The 26566-nt window shown below is 38.9% G+C and overlaps 1 protein-coding gene across 1 annotated transcript in view; it reads left to right on the plus strand.

Annotated features, from left to right (window-relative positions):
* Positions 1 to 24892, plus strand: part of GNG2 (G protein subunit gamma 2) — a 33172-nt gene extending 8280 nt beyond the window's left edge. Inside the window, exons 2-3 of the mRNA XM_063091498.1 lie at positions 8883 to 8997; positions 24553 to 24892. Coding sequence (XP_062947568.1) covers positions 8911 to 8997; positions 24553 to 24681 — 216 coding nt within the window. The 5' untranslated portion in view covers positions 8883 to 8910 and the 3' untranslated portion in view covers positions 24682 to 24892. The remainder of the gene's footprint in view (positions 1 to 8882; positions 8998 to 24552) is intronic.
* The last annotated feature ends 1674 nt before the right edge of the window (positions 24893 to 26566 follow it).

Here is a 26566-nt window from a genome sequence, read left to right on the forward strand (position 1 = left end):
TTTAAAGCACTTGGCCCAGCTCCTGGCACATGGCAAGCCCTTGATCTATAAGCTAATACTCACGTTAGTATGAGCTCCTGGTCTTCTGGTGAAAGAACAGAGATTTTGGCCTGAAAAATAGAATTCCCAGAAATGAGAAGCACTAAAATATGGCGAAGGGACAAGGAGGGGGAAGGCAGCAGGAAGGCTCCTGTTCTTTTAGTTTACCAACCCATCCTTCACCTTAGCTGGCACTGTGTTGTCCAGCTCTGCATTCTGGCCTCCCGAGGACTCCCTGAGGCTTCCCAGGGTGGGTGTCTCCTGTGCTCTCCCTCCCTTCCCCTGGCCCCCCTCTGGTCCTCCTCCCCTTCCTTGCCATCCCTTCCCTCTTCAAATACAAACCAGCACCCTATGGAGCCCAACATCACACCATACCCTGTATCTCCAAGCTCTTTTATGCCTGTTGGTGTGGACACATACCCTACTCACACTGCCCCCTCCTGCTCTATTGTCATCTCCTTTTTTATTCTCCATCTCGAACTTCACACTACTGCTCAAATGTGAGCAAATGCAAGTGAGGAAACCAGGACACTGTGACACTTAAACCTCTTTGTGACAGGCCCAATTGTTGCAAGATGTGATTGGGAAAGAGTGAGTGAGCATGTGGGGTAGATTCCAACCCGGGTACTCTGGGGCTTGATTGAGTTGACAGAGAAGTAGCGAGTGTCACAATAAATCCCTTATTGATTCAAAATGTCCCCAGTGGCTGGGGAACCAAAAGGAATTAGTGTTTGCTGATTAGTAGAGATTGAAATGTGCTATTTTGGTATTTTCCAGTTCAAGTGGCCAACTGGTAGTAAAAAGAGATGCCTAACAAAAAACTACCCTGAAATCTGGCCAGCTGATATTTTACAATTATTATTTGATTTATACTGCAGCCACTATTCATAAGTTCACTAGTGTTCTGATTGAGAGAGCCTTCACAGGAATGAATATCAACTGCACTTGGAGTATATATAATCTAATATTAGTACATACACTAATCTAATCAGTAATATAAAATGTCATCGTGATTATATTGATTGATTATATATATAATTTAGTATATATGTAATCTAATGTATATATTAGTATTGTCAACCTAAATAACAAACAGAGAGAGGCTCTCTAAAAGAATAACAAGTTTAATTGGGAATAGAATATTGCAATGGGAGTATTCATGCCATGGTAAACTATGCACATATTCAGGGAGGTAAAGGAAGACAAAGGGTTTTAAAGGAAAAATTATGGAGGATTACATAATTGTATGGGATAATTTTCATTGGCTACAAGGATCAATAACAAGTGTGATGCCAGTCCAAGATTGGACAGGCAGTTGCTGGCAGATATCCTAACAAAAGTATTTCCTGTGTAAGGTTGTGATGACTTCTGTGCAAGGTTATAGTTTTTGCAGGGTCCTTTGTGATAGTTCTTATCAGTCATATGTGCATGAGAACTCTCTCTTCATGGCCTTTCTCCGGTTCTATTTGTCAAGCATTTTATAACATAGGGACTCTATTTTGATTCTGAAAACTTTCACAGTATATATAATATAATCAATTTGATGATGGTGTACTTACTTGCTGTAGAATAAATTAGAGTAAGGATCAAAAAACGTGGGTCACAGAAATGACCATACTAAACTTGGGTTGTGGTATGAGCAGTTAAGAAAGACATTTATCCAGATGACTAATTGTGGAAGCTCTGAAAAGTTCTAAGTTGAAAATGTTTTGAAATTAGTCCTCCAATTTAAAAGCAACTAACAACCAATCACCGATGATGATTGGCGAACAGACAAATGAAAATAATAAAAATATCATCAAGTGACCGGGAGACTAGATACCTCTAATTTGTATTCTAGTCCTAGAAATTGTTTTATTGCCAGTGTAATCCTAACTTGTAAATACAAAACAAATAGATCAAAACCCCGTAGCACCTATTACAAATATCAAAACACAGAGAACTGAGAAACAGAGTTGTAATTAAAATGAAGGCCCTAGGGAAGTCTGTCTGGATGCCATCCCTAAGAAACATTGTTAAGGTATGAAAAGAATGGAATCCTCCACAATTAACCTATATTCTCTAAGGCAAAGATCCCATTATCGAAACATTTATTTATCTTTGTGCCACAGAAAAAGGGGTTGTGTGTTTATTACCAAGCCTAAATGACAAGAAAATGTATAGTTTCTTAACAGAAAAGTTCCTCCAGAAAGATATTAAAATGCTGAATGTATTTTTAGCAAAAGAAATCTCATCTAATGGTGAGCCATAGCAGGCCCATGTCTCATGTTTGGGGGTTGGGGGACTTCTCTCACCAGCTGAAAAAAATAAAATGCCTTCTGTATTATTCTTCAGTTTGGAATTCAGGTGGGATAATTACAGTTCTACCAATCTCTTGCACACAATCCCTGTAATTGTTCTAGGGATGTTCGTTATTTGTATTCATTTTGCTCACTGGCAAATACAAGCCTGCATAATCTCATTCTACCAGTATGTTGCAAGAAAGAGGCTTTGCTCTATTTTAAATGAGCAGGAACCAAATAAATAGCATAATACTGCTAATGAAAATTATGCACACTTAACACTTATTCATCACTGGGAAGGTAATAGAGATTATAAGACATAAGAATACAAAGCCCTGTTCGTTGAAACTTACTGCATGGAGTACTTGCTTTGAGCAGATTTTTTTATGTGTGGCTTTATGGCTGTTTTGGAGGGTGTCTTTCCATATTTCTCACTGAGGGTACTATGAACCTTTTGAGCAGCACAATTCATTGTTTCCTGGCATGCTGCAGGGCATTAGAGTGTAAGCCTCTGTTCATCCTGTTATTGTCATAACCCCCTGCCACATTTTCAAATGCCTCCTAAGAGGCGGTACCACCCCTGATTGAGTACCACTGCCAGTGAGTCTAGTGTGGCACTTAGAGAAAAGATTGAATCCCATTAGGTATTTCCAAAGGATAAATTATTAGAATTTTAAAAAGAGATTTTGGCTATAGAATTCTGAAAGAATAGACCTTCAGCACTGTAATTCTCTGATTCAAATTCAGAGAAGTATAACCACACACATTTCATGCCATACCTTGGTTGCCAGATGATCCAGTACTTGGCAGGTGCTACCAATTGCTGGGCTCAGGATAGCTTGCTGGACCACGCATGTAGCTCTAGCACTATCAACCTCTGATCATCCCCCACCCCCAAGTGGACTCGCAGAAATGTTCTGAGGTCCCAGAAGCGGTTGCAGAAATACAGAGTTTCCCCAAGACAGCCAGATTCTGACTCTATTTCCTTTGGCCCCACCAACTCCTACAAGAGGTGTCCACTGCTGGGCATCTCTCTGGAGTGGTCCTCTGGTGGGTCCAGGGCCAGGCGGGGCCCCTACAAAGCTAAACTCCAGAGCATTACAGGTCACAGTTTATCACCGAAGACTGGGCTGATGGGGTGAGGAGGAGCAGTGTATAGAAATGAATCACCTTCTCTTCTTAAGTAAAAGGGGGTTTTTTTTGGTCATTTGTTTTTAAGAGGTATGTGTGTTTTGAAGCTTTGTCCACATGGTCTTCTCAGCAGATTTCTTTTAGAGCTATTTCAGTGGTTAGTAGATTCAAAACACTTCCTTCCCTCTTAAAAAATAATTTCTGCCCAATTTGGGTTACATGTAAAATGAAACAGGAACATTAGCAAAGAATATTTGGTGTGTGTCTGTGCTTCCCTTTTGAAATTGCCTAAGTATCTAATGGGACTCTGCCAACCTTTTTTTTTTTTTTTTTTTTGATTCCATTATGTTCACAAGGTACAACACCCTTTCCTCAACAACACTTCTCATTGTATTCAATTACTTTCAACTCAGGTAGGGGTGGAAGGCAAAAGGTTTCCCCTTTCCTATTAAGAATCAGTGATACAGTATTTCTATACACTAACAATGAACAATCTGAAAAGGACAGTAAGAGAACAATTTCATTTACAATAGCATCAAAAAGAATAAAATAGGCATTAACTTAACCAAGGAGGTAAAAGATGTATACAATGAAAACTTGTAAAAAATTGCTGAAAGAAAACATAAACAAATGGAAAGACATCCCATGTTCATGGCTTAGAAGATTTAATACTGTTAAAATGTCAGTACTACCCAAAGCATACTACAGATTCAGTGCGATTCATATCAAAAATCTCAACATATTTTATAGAAATAGAAAAATCTATCCTAAAATTCATATGGAATCTCAAGGGATCCCTAATAAACAAAGCAATCTTGAAAAAGAATAACGAGTTGGAAGACTCACACTTCCTGGTTTCAAACCTTACTATAAAGCTATGGTAATCAAAACAGTGTAGCACTGGCATAAAGGCAGGTAATACTTATATAGACCAACAGAATAGCATGGAAAGAACAGAAATAAACCCTTACATATAAACATATATGGTCAAATGATATTTGACAAGGGTGCCAAGATCATTTGTCTTACTCAGTTTGGGCTGCTGTAACAAAAATACCATAAATTGGGTGACTTAAAGAATAAACATTTATTTTTCACAATTCTCAAGGCTAGAAGTCCAAGATCAACGTGAAGTCATAGTCAGGTTCTGATGAGGGTCCTCTTCCTAGTTTTCAGATGGCTATCTTTTCCCTGTTTATTCACATGTCTGAGAAAGGGAGAGATTATCTCTCTTGTATCTCTTCTTATAAGTGTGCTAATCCCAGGTATTAATCCGTTTTGTGTTGCTTATAACAGAATACCTGAGACTGGGTAATTTATAAAGAAAATAGGTTTATTTGGCTCACAATTCTGGGACAGCTGCATCTGGTGCAGGCCTCAGGCTGCTTCTACTCATGGCAGAAAGCAGCAGGCAGCCAGTGGGTACAAGCAGATCACATGGTGAGAGGAAGCAAGAGAGAGAGAGAGAAGGTGCCAGGCTCCTTTTAAACAACCAGCTCTCATGGGAACTAATAAAGCTGAGAACTCACTCACTACTCCCAACCCCAGGGAGAGCATTAACCTATTCATGAGGGATCTGCCCTCATGACTCAAACAGCTCTCAACACTGCTACATTGGGGATCAGATCTCCACATGAGTTTTGGGGAGCCAACACAACCAAACTCTGTCACCACCCTTATGACCTAAATTTCTCCCAAAGGCCCCACCCCCAAATACTATTACATTGGAGACTGAGCTTCAACATATGAATTTGTGGGGAGGACACAAACATTTGGTCCGTATTTCAATGGGGAAAGGACAGTCTTTTCAACAAATTGTGCTGGGAAAACTAGATATCCACAGGCAAAAGAATGAAATTGTATCTAACACCATGAACTAAAATTAATGCAAATGGATCAAAAACCTAAATGTAAGAGCTAAAACTATAAAACTCTTAGAAGAAAACATAAGGCAAAAGCTTCACAATACTGGATTTGGCAATGATTTTTTTGTACATGACACTAAAGACACAGCAACAAAGGCAAAATTAGACAAATTAGACTGCATAAAAACTTAAAGCTTTTGTGCATCAAAGGACAGTATCAACAGAGTGAAAAGGCAGCCCATAGAATGGGAGAAAACATTTGCAAACCGTATATCTGATAATGTTCTCATAGGTAAACACCCACAGGGTCCTTGTCTATTGTGTATGCTGAAGGAAATACAAGGAATGGTTTGAGCCTTTAACAGAAAGGAGTTTATTGGATTGTGCAAGCCAGGAGTGTGGTGGTCTCATGACCCAAAGCAAGCTCCCAGGCAGGTGTCTAATTACAGGAACTTACACATATTCAGCAAGGGCTGGGTTATTTTTGATGAGTGTGCACACACAGTCAGCATCATGTATGTTACATGTGACCCATGTTCTCTTGAGTGTGGAGACTGAAGCACTAAAATGAAGGGGAGTTGGCTTTGTGTTGTCAGAAGGTAAAGTTTCGGGTAGAGTTGAGGCTATTGCACAGACTCCCCAATCCAGCAAAAACTGGTGTGGATTAATTGGCTGTTCAGTGGGGAGTGGGGGTTGGTGGAAGTCATGGGGGGTGTTATTGCAATTTCCTTCTTGCCCAGTCAGCATTGTTAAAGAAATGAGAGGAAAGGAGAAAAACTGGTTAGGGAGGAAAAAGGAATGGGGGTAGCTCTCAATAAAAAAAAGACTGTGGGTTTGGTGACTCTCAATAAGGGATTAATATCCTGAATACATAAAAAAAAACTCGTAAAACTCAACAACAACAAACAACCCAATTCAAAAATGGGCAGTAGACTTGAATATGTAGACATTTCTCCAAAGAAGATTATATGAATGGCCAATAAGAACATGAAAAGATGTTCAACATCACTAATCATTAGGGAAATGCAAATAAAAACCACAGTGAGATCCTGCCTCACACCCATTAGGGTAGCTACTGTCAAAAAACAGAAAATAGCAAGTGTTGGCAAGGTTGTGAAGAAACTGGAACCCTTGTGCACTGTTGGTGGGAATGTAAAATGGAGAATAATCCCAGGGGAAACCAGTATGGTTGTTCTTCAGAAAAATTACAAATGGATTTACCATATGATCCAGCAATTCCATTTCTGGGTATGTACCCAAAAGAATCAAAAGCAGGGTCTTGAATAGATATTAGGACACTCACGTTCATAACAGCATTTTTCATAGTAGCTAAAATGTGAAAGCAACCAAGGTGCCCATCAATAGATAAATGGATAAAGAAAACATAGTGTATGAATTCAGCATTCTTGTGGTCTCTTTTTACTTATAAAGAAGAGAGGAAGAGGCATTGGGAGGCAAGTTGAGGTCTCTGCCACAAGTTACTATGTGATCTGATTTAGATTCAAGGACAGAACAGTAGCTGGCCAGACCCTCAAAGCTCCCTCAGGCCCAATGAGGATTTGATAATTCTGTGATCATCTGCATTTTAGTGTGATGAACTTATTCTATTTGGCAGAAATGTTAGCTTCATAGAACAGCATCCAGGCGCTTGTAGATCATGGCTGCTTCCAACTTTGGATGAACAGAAGAGTTAGACTACTCTACTTGAAAAGTCAATACTCCATCTTGGCCCTGTGAAGTATTCTTAGGCTGTTAGGTGTCTGTTTGATTGTGGGGCATATAGTTTCCCTATGAGACTGAAATGATTGGGTTCCTAACTACGCTGATGAAATCATAGTTGTTAAAGCCTCCTTTCATTTTTTTGTTTTTACATGCAATTCTCCCTCCCTTGATCTTCAAGCATATGAAAATAAGGTTCAAAGATCTTTATAGCTTCAGAAATCCCTTCAATCTTCCACCCATTTTAGTGTCTCCAAACTCTTTGCAAACAGATCAAGTGAACAGTTAATTATCTTCCAATTTATACTGTAAATGCTGTTGGGTGGTTTATTTTGCAGTATTTTTTATAAAGTAACACTCTCTATAAAGGGACATGTATGTTTATAAAGAGGTATACACAATATCTTCTTTTGTCTTGAAGGATTAGATATCAAGAAATAAATACCAAAGGAAATAATTTATAGACTTTTGCTTTTTTTGATAGTTAAAACAAAAATTGTTTCTTGATTTCAGAGGATAGTTTAAAATATATGTATAGAAATTTTTACAGTTTATTCTTCTTTCCCCAGGTTTTCTGTGGGTCCTCTTTCCTTTTTGAGATGGGTAACCTGATCCTACCTCATCTCCAGATAAAAAGATTTCCCAAAGCTAGCAGAAGTCACATTTTTTAATACAGGGTCTCCAGAACAAGATTCAACTAGTGTTGACTGAGGCAGTGTTTAATACTTCTCATTTCTTGGGTCATGCCCTCTAGTTAAATCAAAACTCTCAGATATTGTTTCACCATTGGGTATCAATGACTCCCAGGGGCATATTTACACAGATGGTCCAGAGATATAGCATATGGCACCTTGACATGGAGCAAGACCCGGTCAGAATGTGGAGAAAATGGGCACCAAAAATAAAATAGGATTCTTTCCAAGAGGAACAAAAGGATTGGAAGAGAAATGAAACTGGGATAGGTCTTGAAAGTGGTGGGGGACACAGATGGGGAGGGGGTATGGCAGAGCCAGAGCAAAAAAACCATCTCACAATCTACATAGGTACAGAACTCCACTCTCGAAACATTTATGTTCCATTTTCATATTTATAAAAGTAGTAAGTCTGTTGTACTTCATTTAGAATAATACTGGCGAACTGTATTTAACAATTTAGGCATGGCTGTCTCTCCCCCTTGATGTGACAGATGTGTTCCTGAAGAATTGTGAATAAAGTGGACAGTTGTGAATCAGGCCATATTTCAAATAGAGAGCGGGGGAGTGGCTGTTTACAACAATGCTGGATTAAGCGATACTGAAAAGCCAAGCCTGCTATTGCAGTGTCTCTGCTGTATAATAAGCTGAGGTGGTCACAGTTAACTAGAAGCTTGAGGTTTCAGCCCATCCGGAGAAAAAACATTATAAGCTTGGTGTCTTTAATCCTGAAGGAGTATATAATTTACCATTCATCCCTCTGCTCACCTTTCACTCCTCATCCTCTGAGGGCACTTAACACAGTTTATGAAAATAGTGAAACCCAATAAATAACAGCAATAATGCACACTGTCACCTTTACCATTTTGAACTTATTTTATAAATTAAGATAATTTTTGTTATTTTGCTTTTTTAATGTGGCAGTGCAAGGTATTCTAACTGATTTAGTAAACATTCATCTTTTTTTTTTTTTTTTTTCTCTGAAGAAGGGATGGGGAGGTGGAGAGACTTGGAAAATTAAACCTCATCATCTGGTCTGCCTGCCCATCAGACATAGTGCTGACTGGGGGATCCCCCAGTTGCCATGAACCTGCACATTTGGCGGTTCATGAATTCTCTGATACATTATTTTTCCCTCTTTTTTTCTTTTCTAGAGTGTCTGAAGACCCATCCAGCACTCCGATGGCCAGCAACAACACCGCCAGCATAGCCCAAGCCAGGAAGCTGGTAGAGCAGCTTAAGATGGAAGCCAACATTGATAGGATAAAGGTGAGGACAATACAGACCCTGCAGCTCATCCAGCTTGATCGTAAGGAGCATGATTTGCAGCCATCTGTCAACTGATTACTCTTCTAGACTGGGATGAAGCCAGTAATGATAGGAGAGAAGCTTAATAATTAGGCAAAAATTTATTTTTATAATGGATCTTTGCCTTTTCTAGATTTCTCCAGCATAAAATGGTAGTATAAATTAAAACTGGTTCTCCATTTAGAATTAAAAACAATGTGACAACAACAGCAAAATGCAACAAAAAAGCAAAACAGGCTCATGGCTAAATTTCAGCCAAAGAAATTGGAGAACAACACATAAAACGTATCAGTCCACCTGTTTACCTCCATGATCTTGTAGAGACCCTCTTCTCATTTGGATTTTAATTTTTTCTATCCTGCTTCAGGTTCTAAGGTTAAGTGTGTACCTTTAACGTCTAAGCCTTCTATTCATCATTGCATGTTCTTTTTTTCTTCTTTATATCTGACTGGATTTTTTTCTTCAAAGCAGAAAAGTCACACCTGGTCTCCCTAAGAAGTCAAAAAGCATACAGATTTAGTGAAAGTTAATAGTCTGCTTTCTTTCTCTTGCTCTCCAGACCTAACCTGACATCTTTGCCATAAGTTGGGCCTAATTCATTTGAACCAAGACTTTAAATCCAAACCAGGTAAATTTTGAATGTGAAGTTGGCCCACACAGTGTCATTATGAATAGATACCTGTTGCAGGGCTGTAAAGGAAATTTTTGTCAACCATCAGAACTTCACTTCCCCAGAAGTAAAAGGCTTTACCCACGCATTTTATCAAATAAAACTCAAAAACACATGTCATGTACTAAAATTAAACTAGAACATCTTTCCAAGTGCCTTTTTTTAAACTAGAGTATTTTTTCTATTTTTTCCATATCTGACTCAGCAACCTGGGCAATCCAGCCCTCCCTTGGAGTGTGCAGGGGTCAATAAAACTATGCTCATGGGCCAAATCCAGCCCACTGCCTATTTTTGTAAATAAAGTTTTATTGGAACACACTCATTTACATGTTGTCTATGGCTGCTTTCACCCTACAGTAGCAGAGTAGAGTAGTTACAATAGAGACCATATGGCCATAAAACCTAAAATATTTACTCTATGGCCCTTTACAGAAAAAGTTTGCTGAACCCTGGGTCTAGAGCAATGGTTTTTAGCCCATCTGTGCACTCCTATCACCCAGAGTTCTATAAAAGGACCAACTTCCAAACCGCACCCAAACCAATTAAATTAGAATCTCTTGGGATATGATGCAGGTATCAGTATTTTGTTTGTTTGTTTTGAATTTTCAGTTAATTCCAGTGTAAAGCCTAGAACCATTCTAGGGGAAGGGGTTTACTCCTTCTACCTCCCATCAGGTATGTGCTATAGAGGGAAGGGAAAGCTTATCTTCCTCCATCAATAAGCTGAGCAAATATCCACAGACATTTTTCATCTATCCAAAAGCTCCTTTGTACAATTTGACTCCTGCTAGTGGGCCACCAGATGTAATCAGCTCCCACTTTTCTTTCAACAGCTTTAATTCTTTTTTATTTAAGAATGAGATAAATAAACGGTTCTTACCATCTGCCTTTCTCCTTTACCACCTTCCTCTTTCTCTCTTTTCTTGCTTTTTTTTTTTTTTTTTTACTCCCTTGCTGAAAAAGTACAGTGACAAGTGAGCACAATAATTGCTGAGAGAAGTAGAAGTGGCCCAAGGATTGTAGCATCAGAAAGAATCATTCAGTTTTTTGCGGGGAGAGGAGAGTTCTGCCTATGGGTCTTCTGGAAAATACCACTTGCCTTCTGGGTTGGCCCAACTAAGATAAAAGTTTGTGATGCTCTATTGCAGTTAGCATTTTCTGTTACTACTCAGCATCCTCAGGCACTGTTCCTGAAGGAGGAGGTGATGTGCTGATGGGTGGTGAAAACTGACAGTGGGAGCAGGAGAACAGAAATAGACCTTTTCAGCAGCAGGTCAGATCCTGATCATCCCTCATTGCAAAGGTTCCTCCTTAGTCTCTGAAATCCTGTCTCAACCCATCTCCATCCCTGTCATGAATTACTTTCCACATTGCTGCAAAGAAAACTTTCTAAAAGAAAATTTCATCAGGTTCCTCTCCCACTGATAATCTTCTTATGTTCCCCATCACCTGTAAAATAAAACTCAAATTCTTGCTCCCCTGTCCCTTGCCCATCTCTTCAGCTTCATCCACTACTTCTTGCCCACATGCCTTATAGAACCACTTTTAATTCCCTTAATGGGAATTTCAAATGCCTAGAACATTCAATCTACTTCTCCTCTCTACCTTCCTGCTTTAGTAATGCTTAACTGCATTGACTCCTTGAAGATTCAGACCAATCATTAGGTCCTTTAAGAAGTTTTCCTAGACCCTCATCACAGGTTGGATTTCTGCTATTTGTTTGGTTGTTCATTCATTCATTTATCTAATAAGCATTTTACTGAGAGCTTCCTAAGTTCCCATGACTTGTTAGGTTCTAGAAATATGGGGATGGATAAAGACATGATTCTTTCCCTCAAATATCTCCAGTCTAGTGAAGGGTTAGAAAAAATACGAACAAGGCCTATTATCAGTGCAAGTAAGCTATCCAAGAAACATAATTACCAAATGCCAGCAGAAAATGTATCATAGTCCACAATCCTTCTCTTCCCCTTCCCATTTTCCTTTTATTTCTCTTTACTCTCTGTTCTTGAGTAAAATGCTAACAAAGAAATACAGAAAGACTAGGAGTCTAATTTATATATGCCTGAGGCTTATGAACAGATAATGGGCTCATTAGCCCAAATCTCCCAGGATCTGTGATGCAAAGGGATAGGAGATGAAAAGGTTTAAAAATGAATGTGCTATTCAGATTCAGTAGGGCTACTCTATGCAGCCTGAATTATTCTGGAGTCCACATGAGGGATAAGGCCACCCCTGCTCAAGGGACCCTTAACAGTGCCAGTGCCAGCTGTGTCCCATTCCCTGTCCATTCCCTCTTAGTAAGAGTCCTATTCCTTGTCATCTCAGCCAAATGTACATAAAGCCATTGCTGTCCTTTATAGCTTGAAGAGGTCACTACTGTAACTGGAAAATCAAAAACATGGGGGTTCTTCAGAGAGAAGCCCCTTTCTGCTGACAGGATTTTGCATGGAAATTAAGTGGAGACGCCTGAATGCTCAGAACCCTAGAAGGGACTCCTAAAGGCAGATAACCAAGCCCTAAACCAGGTAGCTGACAACTGTGTCAACACAGTCTTGGTTTTATCCAACAGCTATACTAAAAATAAACTGTCACTAAACCACAGCATGCCTCCCTGCCTCTGAGATGCAGAACAAATGCTGAAATTCAGGCTGCTGCTGTATTTCCAGCAATTTAAGGTCTAATGACATCAAGAGGGATTCAGATATGTGAATGTGTTGATCCCCTAGGAAGGCAACCACTAGGTGCTCAGTTTATTAGGCTAATGTTTTGTCTTCCTTTTAGTAATGACTTATTTGTGTCTTTTTAAAAGGCAGTCAGGGTGTTGTACTGGCTTCTTTCTGATGACATTTGGTAATTATGTTTCTTGGATATCTTACTTGCACTGATAATAGGCCTTGTTCACATTTTTTGCAACCCTTCACTAGCCTACAGATCTTTGAGGGAAAGTGACAAATATGTATAAATTAATGAATCAGATATGAACATTTCTAATGATTAAATCATCTTTCTGATGATTAACTCATAATACATTGGAATTGAACCTTAGGAAGCTCTCTACTGAGAAATGGGCCAGTTAGACATCATGCTTGGTATTAGGGAGAGGACATACATCCTAAGTTCGGGACTTTTTAAGTATCTTCCAGGATTTGAGTTGAATATTTTAACATCCTTCCCTAAAATGCATATGTACAATTTTATTAGGAAGAATGTTATTCAACTATCTTTATAGGCCAATTGAGAGTATTTTCAGGCATGATAAAATCATGGACTTAAATGATAATATCAAAGGACTTAAAGAGGAAAGGGCTGTGTTCAAAGATGGCCAGTCCTGATTCATTTAATTTGCTGAAAATGAATCAAACAATTTAAAAAGTGTATTCAGTCACATGTTAATAATTGAGCATAAAACTTCATTTTTATGAGGGCTGATATAATTTTTAAAAATTCAATTCATATTTGTTAAGCACCAAGTATATACTTAGCCTTATGACTTGCACCTAGCACCTATTGAATCAGTACTCTTAAAACCTTGGTAATTTGAAAACCCTGGGAAATTAATTTTTCTAAATAGCCTAGTACTTGGGCTAGATGAACTCTCCCTTCTTAAAAATGTAACTATTTGAGATGACAATATTGAATGTCCTTCTTCTTTTATTAAATAGAATAAAATAAATTTAATATACTTTTCTTGATGACTGTTGTTTTGAAAATTAATTATTCTATTTTCCTTTTTTAAAAGTCCTGATATATACCATCAGCTCAGTATCATCCTGGAGGAGCAGGGAGAAGTAGATATTTATTCATACAATTATACTTACTCTCATGTCACAAAGTTTGATCCCAGACACTCGTTAACAACCATAGTGGAAAGATCTTTTAGAGTCACCTTTGGCCACCAACATGATGGAGGCATCATGGTGACTTGCTGCTTTACATTCCCGGCATTAGTGATCTTGTTCTCCATAGCACTGTTGTATTTTCAATCCCTATGTTCCAAGACATACCAAAGAATACTGAGGTTTCTTCTCCATTTACTATGGCTTAACATAGATGTTTTAATTTTACTAATTTGAATAACATATTAATGATTTAAAGAAAAATAAAGACTTTCTTTAAAGCACCCATCAGCTTTTGACCTGAGTAAAAGATCTTTCTAGACAAATGTCAGACCAACATCCCCTAGTTTGAAGATTCTATGATCTCTTCACAGAGATTTGACAGCTTTTTTTTTTTTTTTTTTTTTTGCCTCCACCTACATTGCTAGGCCAGTGACAGGCAATCTTCAATGTTCACAATTACAAGAAATATATATATTGGTGTCTGCCCCCAGGTGCTAACACAAAGCTTCTAAAACCCTTATAGATAGATAAGCATGCTAGGAGAATCTTTTGTTCTAATATTTGGTCTTTGACCTCAGTTCCTGACACAGAGCTTCTAAGGCCTATGTAATTTCCTGGGTGATAGGAGCATCTTTTGCTCTAGTGACACAACTCTTGGTGAGCTCCTGTATGGGAGGCGTTCACCAGAAAGACCAAGCCATGATTAAATGGTTGGAACCTTCAGCCCCACTCCTTATCCTCCATGGAGGGGAGAGGAGTTGGAGATTGAGTTAATAATCTATCATGTCTGCATGATGAATCCTCCATAAAAATCTCAAAAGTACAGGGTTTGGAGAGCTTCCAAGTTGGTGAATACACCCACATGCCAGGAGGCTGGCACACCCCAAATCCACAGGGACAGAAACACCTGTGCTCAGGATCCTTCCAAATCTCACCCTGTATGTCTCTTCACCTGACTGTTCATTTATATCCTTTAAAATATCCTTTGTAATAAGTGACAAAGTAAACTTTTTCATGGGTTCTGTGAGCTGCTCTAACATATGAACCCAAGGAGGGGGTCATGAGGTCCTCTAATTTGTAGCCAAATCAGACAGAAGTTGTGGGTAACCTAGGGGGTATACAACTTGTGATCAATATCTGAAATCAGGGCAGTCTTGTTAGACTGAGCCCTTAACTTGTGGGATCTAAAGATATCTCCAGGTAAATAGTGTCAGCATTAAGTTAAATTGTAGGATACCCAGGTGGTGTCAGATAATTGCTTGGTATGCAAAAATCCCACACATCTGGTATCAGAAGAGATGCATTGAGAGTGGTGTGAGTCTATAGTAGAAGAAAACAGTTTGTTTTTCTGTATACTCTTTCCACTTCGAACCTCCATCCAATGTAATCTTTCAAGTCCTTTTAAGCAGCAAATTAAAGTTAAGTCAACAATGGATGGCTTCAACCCAAATGAAGGAGTGATTTTATAACTGATACCATTTATGCACAGGCAGCTTCTCATCTGCATAGGCAGTGACAACCTGTCAGTGCTTATTTCTTTGCTCAATGGCTTGCAAGCATTTTGTGACATCAATTTTAAGATGCATCTCAATGTCAGGATGTAATGAAGATGGAGCTATAACCCTACATTCCATTTAAATTTGGGGGTCTGACTGACACATGCTGCTTCTTAAAGCTATCAACATGTTTGCCTAGAGTAGGTTCTTATTTTCTTGTAGCCTAAAATCATGATGTAATGGTAAAGACTGGGACCACCTACAGTCCCCGTTACCGTTTCTCCCTGGTTCTCAGCCCCAGTCTAGTTTGGTGAGGTTCCTGGATAGCTGCGTACCACCAGTTGTCAATCTGGGGAGACTGATGCTGTCATCAAAAGTGAATTCCTTCACTTGGGCAACAGATTTCATCTCCCTAGACAAGGAAACTACTCCAGCAGTTTATTCCACACCCCCTGCCCATCCTGCATCATCAGATTTTGGTTCTCTGCTCCATCATTTCCATCATCATGCAAACATAGTATTATTTCTCCATCTTAAATAAAATAAAATTTTTTTCTTGACCCTTCACCGACCATTCCAGCAACTGCCATTTGTTTGCTCCCCTTTGCAGTATAACTTTGAAAACAGTGTCTATATTCACTGTCTCTAATTTCTCCCTTCCCTTTCTTTGGAAATTATTTTTATCCTGGAAATAATCTCAAAGCTACAGAAGGGTTGCAAGCACAGAACAAAGGATTTCATTTTTCCTTGAACCATTTGAGAATAAGTTGTTAGAAGATGTCCTATCACCTCCAAATACTTTATTGTGTATTTCCTGTAAGGACATTCTTCTAAATAATCATAATGCAATCATCAGAATCATGAAATTAATGTTGATTTATTACTACCTCTACCTTCTAATCCTGAGGCCCCATTTAAGTGTTGCAAATCATCTCAGTAATGTCCCTTTTAGCAAAAGGACCCAGTTCAGAATCATGTGTTGCGTTTAGTTGTCCCATTTGGCACGGTTCCTTAGACTTGATTTTCATGAGTTGGCACTTCTGGATCATAGGCCACTTATTTTGTAGAATGTCACTCAATTTGAATTTGATATTTCTCTATTATTAAATTCAGGTAACCAAACTTTGGCATTAATATCACAAAACTGATGGAGTATTTATTTCATTGTATTCTATCAGGGGGACATGATTTTAAATTGTTACTTACTGTTGATGTTAACTTTGATTCCTCTACTAAAGTGGTGTCTTCCAGGTTTCTCCATGCAAAGCTATTCTTTTTCCCTTTGTAGTTAATAAGTATTTGGAGTTTGGGGGACGTAGCTTGAGATTATATAACTATCCTATTTCTCATCAAACATTCTATTTTATTTATATATTTAATTATATTGAGATGGACTCATAATTTCCTGTTTTATTCAATGGTTTATAATCTGCTACTGTCATCATTTATTTTGATGTTTAAATTGGCACAGACTGAAAGCTGATTATTGTATCCTTTTGGCATGGCTCTGTCATTCTTTGAGCACTTTCTTCGTTTCTAGCACAAAAAGATATTCTAGGCTCCACTCGTTTTCCCTACCTCAGCCCTGGAACCATTCTTTTCTCTAAAAAGCACTGGTTCCTTTGAGACTGGTATTTAGAAGCCAAGATCTGGATGTTAAGTGTGCTTGTTGCTGAAGTGTTGTTGCTCCCTGGTCCTCTCAGTGGACAGAGCTAGAGAATACAGAAACACACACACACACACACTTTACATTTATATTTCTATATCTGTATGTATGTGTACATGTAACCATGAGTTCACACCAACACCACCAATTCCTATCCTACACCACAGGGTTCATTCCAGTTGTCTACTTTTTATACTTGTAAGTCCTTTCACTGACAATGAGACTCCTGGCTCCTCTCATCCATGTTTGATCGCTCCTGTGTAGAGAACCAAGCTTCCACTCCACGGCCTCCTCTCCTCCACACAGATGCCTTGCACACCCTGCTTGGGCTCCCACACCCCTCGCCAGACTGCCCTCTGCACAGATGCTGTCCTCACCCTGCTTGACATCTCACTGTGGGTCCCTAACCTAGCTCAGGGGCCTAGCTTGCTTGGCCCAACCTAATGGTTTTAAGATTGAATCATTCAGGAAAAGGAAGAAGAAGGTCCCATTTGCTCTTAAACTTGTTCCAATGAGGCTTCCATTCCCACCATTCCAGAGCAGCTTCTCTCAGGAAGATCACCAATGACTCCAGATTGCTAAATCTAATTGTCAGTTCTCAGTTTTCATCTTACTTGACATATTGGCAGCATTTGACAAGTCTGATGACTTGTTATGCCTTGAAACACTTTATTTGGCTCTTTGTACTCCCCACTTTCACAGGCTACTCCTTATAATTCTCCTCCTCTGGTTTCTCCTAGGCTCTCCAACTTCTTACACTGAAGTGTCCCAGGATTCAATCCTTGGTCTCTTTTCTATCTAAATTTACTCTCTTGGTGATCTGGTTCATTCTCAAGGCTTTATGTACTATCTATATGATCTCAATTCCCAAATTTATATCTCTAGCCCAGATGGCTCTCCCAAACTCCAGCATCATATATATCACTAATAAATATTTCAGTTTCAACCTGTCAAAACTGAATTCCCTATCTTCCCTAAAAAAGTCTCTCCCTGAAACCTTATGCAGCTCAACTGATGGCAACTCTGTTTCCCATTTTCTTAGTCCAAAAACTTAAAGTTATTCTTAATCTTCCGTTTTTGTTCATACCCTACATCTAATCCATCAGAAAATCTTGTACGTCCAAATGCTGTTTATACAGAATTAGACTACTTTGCCCCATCTCTGCTGCTGCTAGTCTATTCTGAGCCACTGTTACCTCTCACCTGGATTACAGCAATAGCCTACAAGGTAGTCTTTGCTTCTGCCCTTGACTCACATAGAGTACTGCTCTTAACTCAGCATATGGAGTGCTCCTTTAAAATATAGGTCAGTGGTTCACCATTTCTCTTACTGTAACATTTATTCTGTAAATTTTTACCCAAAGATTGATTACCTTCTGAATTAAGTAACCTGTTCCCCAGACCCTCCTCCCCTACCACACACTCTTTTAATCCCTTTTACCCTGCTCTACTTTTTTATTTTCTTATAAAACTTACTATCTTCTAACATTTTCTGTACCTATTTATGTTTAATTGTTTGTTCTCTCTATTCTCCCACTCAAATACTAAGTAAGCAATTTGATTATTTTGGTGCACTGGTGTAGTTTGATTCACACTTCTTCATTTGGGATTTCTTGAGTTACTTGAATGTGTGAGTTTGTAGTTCACCAAATATTTTTTCTTCCCTCTCTTCTACCTCCCACCTTATCTCTTTCCTCTTTTTCAGGGACTCCAATTATATGTATATTAGGCCACTTGAAGTTGTCTCTCAGCTCAGTGTACTTTGTTCTTTTTTATTTTCCCCCAGTCTATTTTCTCTCTGTGCTTCATTTTGGATAGTTTCTATTGCTATCTTCAAGTTTACCAATCTTTTCTTCTGTGGTGTCTAAGCTGTTGCTAATTCTACCCAGTGTACTTTTCATTTCAGCTATATTTTTCATCTCTAGAGATTTGATTTAGGCCTTTTTAATATCTTCCATGTCTCTTTCTATCATGTTTTAATTTCCTCTATCTTTTTGATCATATGTTTTAACAACATCCTTATCTACTAATTTTAACATCTGTGCCGATTAATCTTTGAACTAATTGTTCTCATTATAGGAGAGATTTTTTTTCCCTACTTATTTGCATGACTAGCAGTTTTTTTTATTTGATTCTAGACATTGTGTATATTATCTTGTGGCATACTGGAATTTTTTATATTCCTTTAAATATTTTTGGGTTTTGTTCTGGGGTGGAGTTAAGTTACTTGAAAACATTTTAATCTATTCAAGCTCTATGGCACCACTACTGAAGGAATGCCCTTCTTAGGACTCTATTCAATCTCCTGTGTGTTAGGAGGTCTTTCTTGTCTGGCTGGTGAGGACACAACTACTCTGGCCCCATGTGATCTCCAGGGATTGTTTCACTTGATCCTTTCTGATATTCTTTGCAAGACCTCAAGTAGTTTTCTCTCACTTATGTACTGATTAGTATTCAGCTAGAGAATCAAGAGAAATCCTCTAGAGACCTCTGAACCTTTCTCCTTGTGTGGATCTTTTTTCTCTGTTACTCTCTCCTCAGTGCACGGAGATTGCTAAACTCTGTTTGGGTATCCTTTCCCTGTTCCATGGCAGGTGGTAAGCTGGGGTAACTGTATGGTTTGTCTTACCTCCCTTCTCTCAGGGATCTCTGTCCTATGCTTCCTGTTGTCTAACACTTAAAAACCATTTCATGATATATTATGTTCAGTTTTTACTTTGAGGCTGGAGAGTTTAATTGGTACCTGTTACTCCATCATAATCAGAATTGAAAGTCTAAGTACTACATATGCTCTGATGGGACATGTGTCTTTGCATATTTTGTTCCCTTATTATTCAAAGCATCCAGAACTGTAGCTGGTGTACTGGGTGTTCCACAAATATTAGTTGAATGGAATATTTTTTGAATAAGATTACGTTTGAGAACTTTGCTAGCATTTATTTTAGTGTCTATTATGTGCCAGGTACTCATTTTTCAGTGATTAATAAAACAGATATGGTTCCTGCCTTCATGGAACATAGTGCCTAAAGGGAAAGACAAATGTTAAACAACAAAACAGACAATGTTCATAATTTTAAGTTGTGGTCAGTGTTTTTCTGTGAAGGGAAAGAATGAGATGATGTGAAAGAGAATAATGAGGTAAGTCACTTTGGATGAGGTGATCAGTGAAGGCTCTGCAAGAGGTGATATTTCTGCTGACTCCTAAAGGAAGAGAAGGAGCCAGCCTGTTGAGGACAGAGGGAGAAGAAAGTTCCAGAGAATTGTATATGTGAAGCTCTGAGGCAGAAAAAAAACTTAGAGCTTTCAAAAATAAAAAGAGATATGCATGGGGAGTGAAGAATGCCACAACATGAAATTGGAGAGATGGGCAGGCTCAAAACATGCAGGACCCATGAAGTACAATTGAAAGCTATTGAAAGTTTTATCAAATTTATTGAGATTTTTAAAATTTGTTTTGGCAGCTGGCCAGTACAGGGATCAAGCCCTGGACCTTGGTTTTATCAGCACCATATTCTAACCAACTGAGCTAACTGGCCAGCCTTATTGAAGGTTTTAAACAGGGGAGTGATATGAGCCAATTCATATTTTTAAAATATTTTTCTAGCTACAGAATGGAGAATACTACTCCTGGCACAGTTGTGAAAGCAGGAAAGTCATTTAAAACTGAGATTCTTAAACTATTTTGTGCCCTTGACCTGTTTGGCTATCTGCTGGAACCTATGGTCTCCTTCTCAGAATGATGTTTTTAAATTACAAAGAAAACTAATTATATTTAAATATAGTTAGACAAAAAACCAGAAATACCATCTGTTCTCACTCATAACTGGCTGCTAGGAAGGAAGGGAGGGAGAGAGGGAGGGAAGAAGGAAGGAAGGAAGGAAAGAAAGAAAGAAAAGACCACACAATACATTGAACTTTCAGAAGGAGAACAAATCTAGGATACTAGAAATGGGGGAGTGGGAAGGAGGGGATTTAGAAAGTGATAGGTCGGGCAAAGGGCATAAAGAAATATCACAATTTGTAAGAATGAATATGCTAATAATAAATTAAAATTTTAAATAAAAAAATAAAAAGTAAATATTTTAAATAATATTTTAAATGTTTTTAAAAATACTTAAAATATCAATTTTTTTTAAAAAATGTGATACAGTGACCTATATGTACACCTTTATCAACTGATTATATAAGGTCTCATAGTGAGTCTGTGGATGAACATAAATGCAACGTTGAGATTTCTGCAATGACCATAATGTGACTGAAAATATCTGATTTCTATTGGTGACAAAGTCACATGTAGTGCTAATAGTATGTTGTTTATATTCATAATGAAAGGAAATACTAAATTTCCATTTGGGGTTAGTCGAAGTAAAGATGTAATTTTTTATCATTGAAGTTCACAGACCACACCCTGAATTCTATCCATGGAGCCCCCTTGGGGAACCCAAATTAATCACTTTTTTTTCCAAGAAGTTATTTCAGTAATCATAGAGAAGATAGAGGCTCAAACTAGAGTAGCTGCAAGAGAGATGACAGTAAGGGGGCCAAATTTGAGATATTTTTGGAGGAAGAATCAACAGGACAGAAAAGGGAGAGATTTTCTAGAGCTACTGGGGAAATCTTCATGGAAGAACGAGGCTAGGGATGTAAAAGAAACTCTGTGCACAATGTTAGCAGGTACAGTCAGGAAGCAAAGATATGCCAGGCAGACTATTGCTGTGACTCTGTAAGGTGAGGGACAAGGACAGCAGCCATGGGTTAGAAAGGAGGAGCATTCATGAAGATTAAGTCAGGACCCCTGAGACTCACAACACATGCTTATGAGCTGTATGACCTGGGCCAAGCACTTACCCAATGAAGCCTGAACTTCACATATTTAAGTGAGGGTAGTAATAGCTTATGACCCAAAATGTTGTTGTAAAGGTTAAATAAGATACTGTACGTAATGTGGCTAGCACAATTCTGACACATAGCAAGGGCTGATAAATATTAGCGATTATTTTAATTACTACTGGGATTCTGACGGTTTTGGATCATTGCCCGTAGGAGATCACAATCTAGTTGAGGAAACAAGATTTTATATTTTATAAAATATAATTGAGAAGGAAGCCATTCAAAATCAAGTGTTCAAATATAAGATATGAGCAACTCTATTAGTTTTGCCCAATATAGCACTTTCTGTATCATAAAACAGATGTTAAAATTTCCTGCACGTCTTTGTGTGTGAGTGTTGCAAATGAGTAAGGATGGATGGTGCTGGATCTCATCTTAAGGTAGTTTTAGATATTTCTGTTTGACAGCCTCTGCTGCTTGACAGTTAAGCTCCTGTTTGGTATTACAATGACTATTGATCAAACAAGTAAAAAGCACCAAAAAAAGTGATTATGATTCAGTATGAAAGTCTGCCCTTTGCTTTCATTTAGGAGAGCTAAGACAAGAACAGCCTGTTTCCTTTCATTTTGTCATAGTAGCATTTCTTAAAGATGCATAAAGAATTTCAATTTCAACCTTTGGAACTAGCCTCACATTTGAGTACTTATGGCTGTGGCTTAATGGGAAAACATCAGAGTTCAAGTTCTTTTTCTGCCATGTGCTTTGCTCTATCACATTAAACAACTCAGGTAATCTACTGAGCCTCAATTTTTCACCTATAAAAGGAGGATAATAATTCCTACCTTAGATCAAAAGAGAAAATTTAACTCAACGTCTGGAACAAGTAGGTGCACAATAAAAATATTTTAATAAACAATGTAGTATCTATTAAACAGTGAGACTGATTTTTATACAAATGTATAGTTCTAGGTTGAAGAGTGTCCCCTAAAATTCATGTCTATCTGAAATATTAGAATGTGACCTTATTTGGAAATAAGATAATGTAAATGTAATTAAGTTAAGAGGAGGTCATACTGGATTTGGGTGGGCCCTAATCCAGTGACTGGTGAAATGAGAAATTTGGACACAAACAGAGAGAAGAATGCCATGTAAAGACAGAGACACACAGGAGAGAATGCCACGTGAAGACAGAGGCAGAGAATGGAGTGATTTATGTACAAGCCAAGGGTCACCGAGGAATGCCGGCAACCACCAGACGTAGGCGAGAAGCACGGAACAGATTCTCCCTCAGTGACTCGAGTAGAGACCAGCCCTGCTGACAGCTTGATTTCAGACTTCTAGCCTCTAGCACTGAGAGAGAATATATTTGTGCTGTTTTCGGCCACCCAGTTTGTGGTGATTTGTTAAGGCCAGCCAGAGGAAACTAATACATATACCAGTATCTATACCTCTTTATGTCAATCCTGGGAGGCTAGTGTTTGTGGTAGTAATAAAAGGTCCCCTCTCCTCATTCTTGGGGGCTTTAAACAGCAAAGATATATTTCCCACTCCTACTACATACCCATCACAGATCAGCTGCCTTCCACACCATGTTGCCTTCATCAGAGACCCTGGCAGATGGAGGAAACTTTATCTGGAATGTTGCCTCTATCTGGTCAGTGACAAATGGAACAGAGTCCAAAAATTCAAGAATTTATCAGATTAGAAGATGAAACTGATTCTCATATCTAACCAGTAAATTATAAAATTGAAGTGCCTTTAAGTGACAAATCTCTAATCATGTCAGCCTCCTGTGCAAGAAGGGCGTGGCCACTATATCATTTGTTAAAATCACTGATCAATTAAGGGGATTCCTAGTAAATTATTTCAACTGGACAAAATGACAGAGGGAAAGGGCATGGCAAACTATACATTGGCTCTTGAAGCTTCTGCCTGAAAGCAATCCATATAAATTCAGTGCACATTTCACTCACCAGAGCAAGCATGTCACATGGCCAAGTCTGATATCATTGTCTGGGTATGTATCCCCATCTGTAGAGAGGGGCAATGAATATTTTTAGCAATAATATGATCTACCCCACTCTTACAGAAGATTGTCCTTTCAGTAGTTATTTTCAGAGGTTTACATACTAGTACGGTGATATTGCTCCCATGTGGAGAAATCTTTCGGAATGATGGTCAGAGTAATGTATTATGTCATGTAAGAAATAGACTTGACTTTATGGTTTTTGGCCCCAAATGGTATTTCCCGGTTCATCTTCCTAGTCACCAGATGTGGTTGACAATTGTGATTACAAATGATTTTTAGTTTATTTCCCAAAATAAAATCTACCCCCTCAACTAATGAAAATTTGTCACTGTTGAGGCTGGTCAAAGGAAGGCACACAGGCAGCTCCTAACAAGGAGCTGCAGAAATGTTGTGAGCAGTGACAGCATCACAGACATATGTATACACGTTATCTCCCTCCTGAAACCAGCAGGCCTGTAGACAGCCCTAGAACAATTCCTGAAGCAGAGGCATGACTACAGAATGATAATAACGGCTGGCCTCATGGAAAGCTTACTATGTGCCAGGCATTAAATGATTCACATGGATTATCTCATTCAGCCCTTGCAAACAGGGCTGGCACTAGGTGGAGGCAATTGAGGTCTCTAGAGCACAAAATTGAAGGAGATGCCCACTCAGGGCCTGCAAGTGCAAGGTTGAACTTGCCTGACCCTGCCAGAGAGTGCCTCTTTCAGGTTGGTGTCCTAAGTGCCTCACTCACCTTACCACAGTCCCAGACCTGCTGGCAACAATCCTGTGAGGACATATCCCCAACTCCCTTCTTTGCAGAAGAGCAAACAGGCTTCTGGAGCTTGAGTGACTTGCTTCACTCTCACACAAGTGGTGGAGCAAGGATCTGAGCCCAGGCCAATGGACCCAAAGCTTGGGCCTTGACCAACTGCACCAGACCGGACCTTAGTCAATGCCTCGTGTACAGTCTTGGTCATTTTTGTCTTCCTTTCCAGGTCTCCAAGGCAGCTGCAGACTTGATGGCCTACTGTGAAGCGCATGCCAAGGAGGATCCCCTCCTGACCCCCGTTCCAGCTTCAGAAAACCCATTTAGGGAGAAGAAGTTTTTCTGTGCCATCCTTTAAGTCTTCAAGAGCAGCCTGAAGAGCCTCAGGGCTCCTGGGACATTGATGTAGAGTTTTTAGCAAAGTGGGCACCTTTCTAGTCCACAGCATTTGAAGAGAAGGAGAAACATCTTGGGAACTCCAGGCTATGCATGTTTAAAGAGCTGGCCCCCTTTATGAGAATGAAAACTGATCCACATCCTGAGTTAAGAGATCTGATTTGCAGAACTGCCTGGAGGAGGGAAATATATTAAAGTAAAATTGGTGTCACTTCTTTTCTGCTCTCCCAACCTTATGTTTCTGCTTCATATTTAAAAAATAAAAATTTAAACTGTTGTGATGAGTTAAGATATGTATGACCTTCTTGGAATGAATATTGTCTTTAAATACCCTCTGATAAGCTGAGTTGCCCAGTGTAGCCACAGTTCGGTTTACTGGCATTGATGTTTAGTCTTTGTGCCTTTATCTTTTTTCCTTCCTCCCTACCTCTTCTTCCACCCCTCCCCAGTAGAGTAGTGTGGCGATAATGCTGGACTTGTCTGTAAGACTCCAAGAATGAGCACTCAAAATGTCTAGGAAGATATTCCCCGTGGTGTATCCTCATGGTAATAACAAAAGAAAAAAACGAAAAAAAAAAGTTCTGGTTGTCTGTGTTCTCTTACCACTATTCCTAACATTTGTACATGATAGCTTTAATTCTGCAAGTAAAAGTAAATCATGTGTTGTGACTGGTGCTTTCATATATTTGTGACAATTTTTGAGTAATACTGCATGAAAATGTCCCTATGTTACATCCATTCAGAAGTTTTGTTGTTTTACTATAAAGCTGGGAAAAGAAATGAGAGAGAAAAAATGCTGGGGAGGGAAAAAACTCGGTATTTTTAAAATTGAAATTACTTCAGCGCCTTAGTCACACCTAAAATACCTCCTAGTTAATGGCATAAATGCCTCTTCAGTATATTTTCCAGAATCCAAAGCATTTTGATTTATCCAGAACCCAGGGCAGCACAGGTACCACCAACCAGGAGAGCTAAGGATTCACCATGAGTTGGGACGTGCTTTCGCCATAGAGTATGAGCAAGTTTCCTCTCCCTGAATCACAGAAATTCTAGATTGAAAGAACACTTTCTGTATCTTAAGAAAATCATGGCCTTCCTTTATAAAAGCATCAGAAGAAATAAACCCACAGCTCCAGAGAGGGCGACCCGTTCTCCGAACCCTGGCTATTTGCCCACCGGGGAGAAGAACCCCAAATAGCTCACACTTTGGGCAGCAGGTGGAATCCGCACAGCCAGCTCCACCAGAAAGGATCTGGCTCTTTTGTCCACTGAGATGGTCTTGGTTTTTCACTCACCATATTTTTCAATGGAATCTTTTCTTTGTTTCTGTTCTCCACCTTGTTTGTTAGAGTCTCTCAGTCTTTATTTACAGCTTCCTTGCAGCTAGAGCAGCTCTCTCTTCCCAAGATATGATATTGACAGTAACTTTTCACTACAGCTGTAGCCTCCATCAGTAATGGCAAGCCCTGGAAAACTTTATGACTTTTTTCCGTGTCATTCCAAGTCAAAGAGGGCCTCTCTTATATCTTGTTTGCTTTCAAATCCTAAAATACTATTGCCCAATTAATTTTATTCTCCTCTCTTCCCTCTCATTCTCTAACTCCTCTAACTCTTGTTTTAAAAAAAAAAAATTTGGAGAAGGAAGGGATAAAGAAAATAAAAAGACTTACTATGCCAAGGACAGATTTTGAAACAGACAAATGTTTTCTTTAGTTCCTTTATGCACATGCTGGTGATAGAATAAATACATCCAATTAAAGCTCACACGTGGGGTGGGGGAGAAGAGGCTACTAAAACCTTTGTGAAATGTATGAATGCACTTCTGTAACCAGATACTTCTGTTCTTC

This window comes from Cynocephalus volans, chromosome 3 (assembly GCF_027409185.1).
Source record: "Cynocephalus volans isolate mCynVol1 chromosome 3, mCynVol1.pri, whole genome shotgun sequence".
In the NCBI taxonomy this organism is placed as follows: Eukaryota; Metazoa; Chordata; class Mammalia; order Dermoptera; family Cynocephalidae; genus Cynocephalus; species Cynocephalus volans.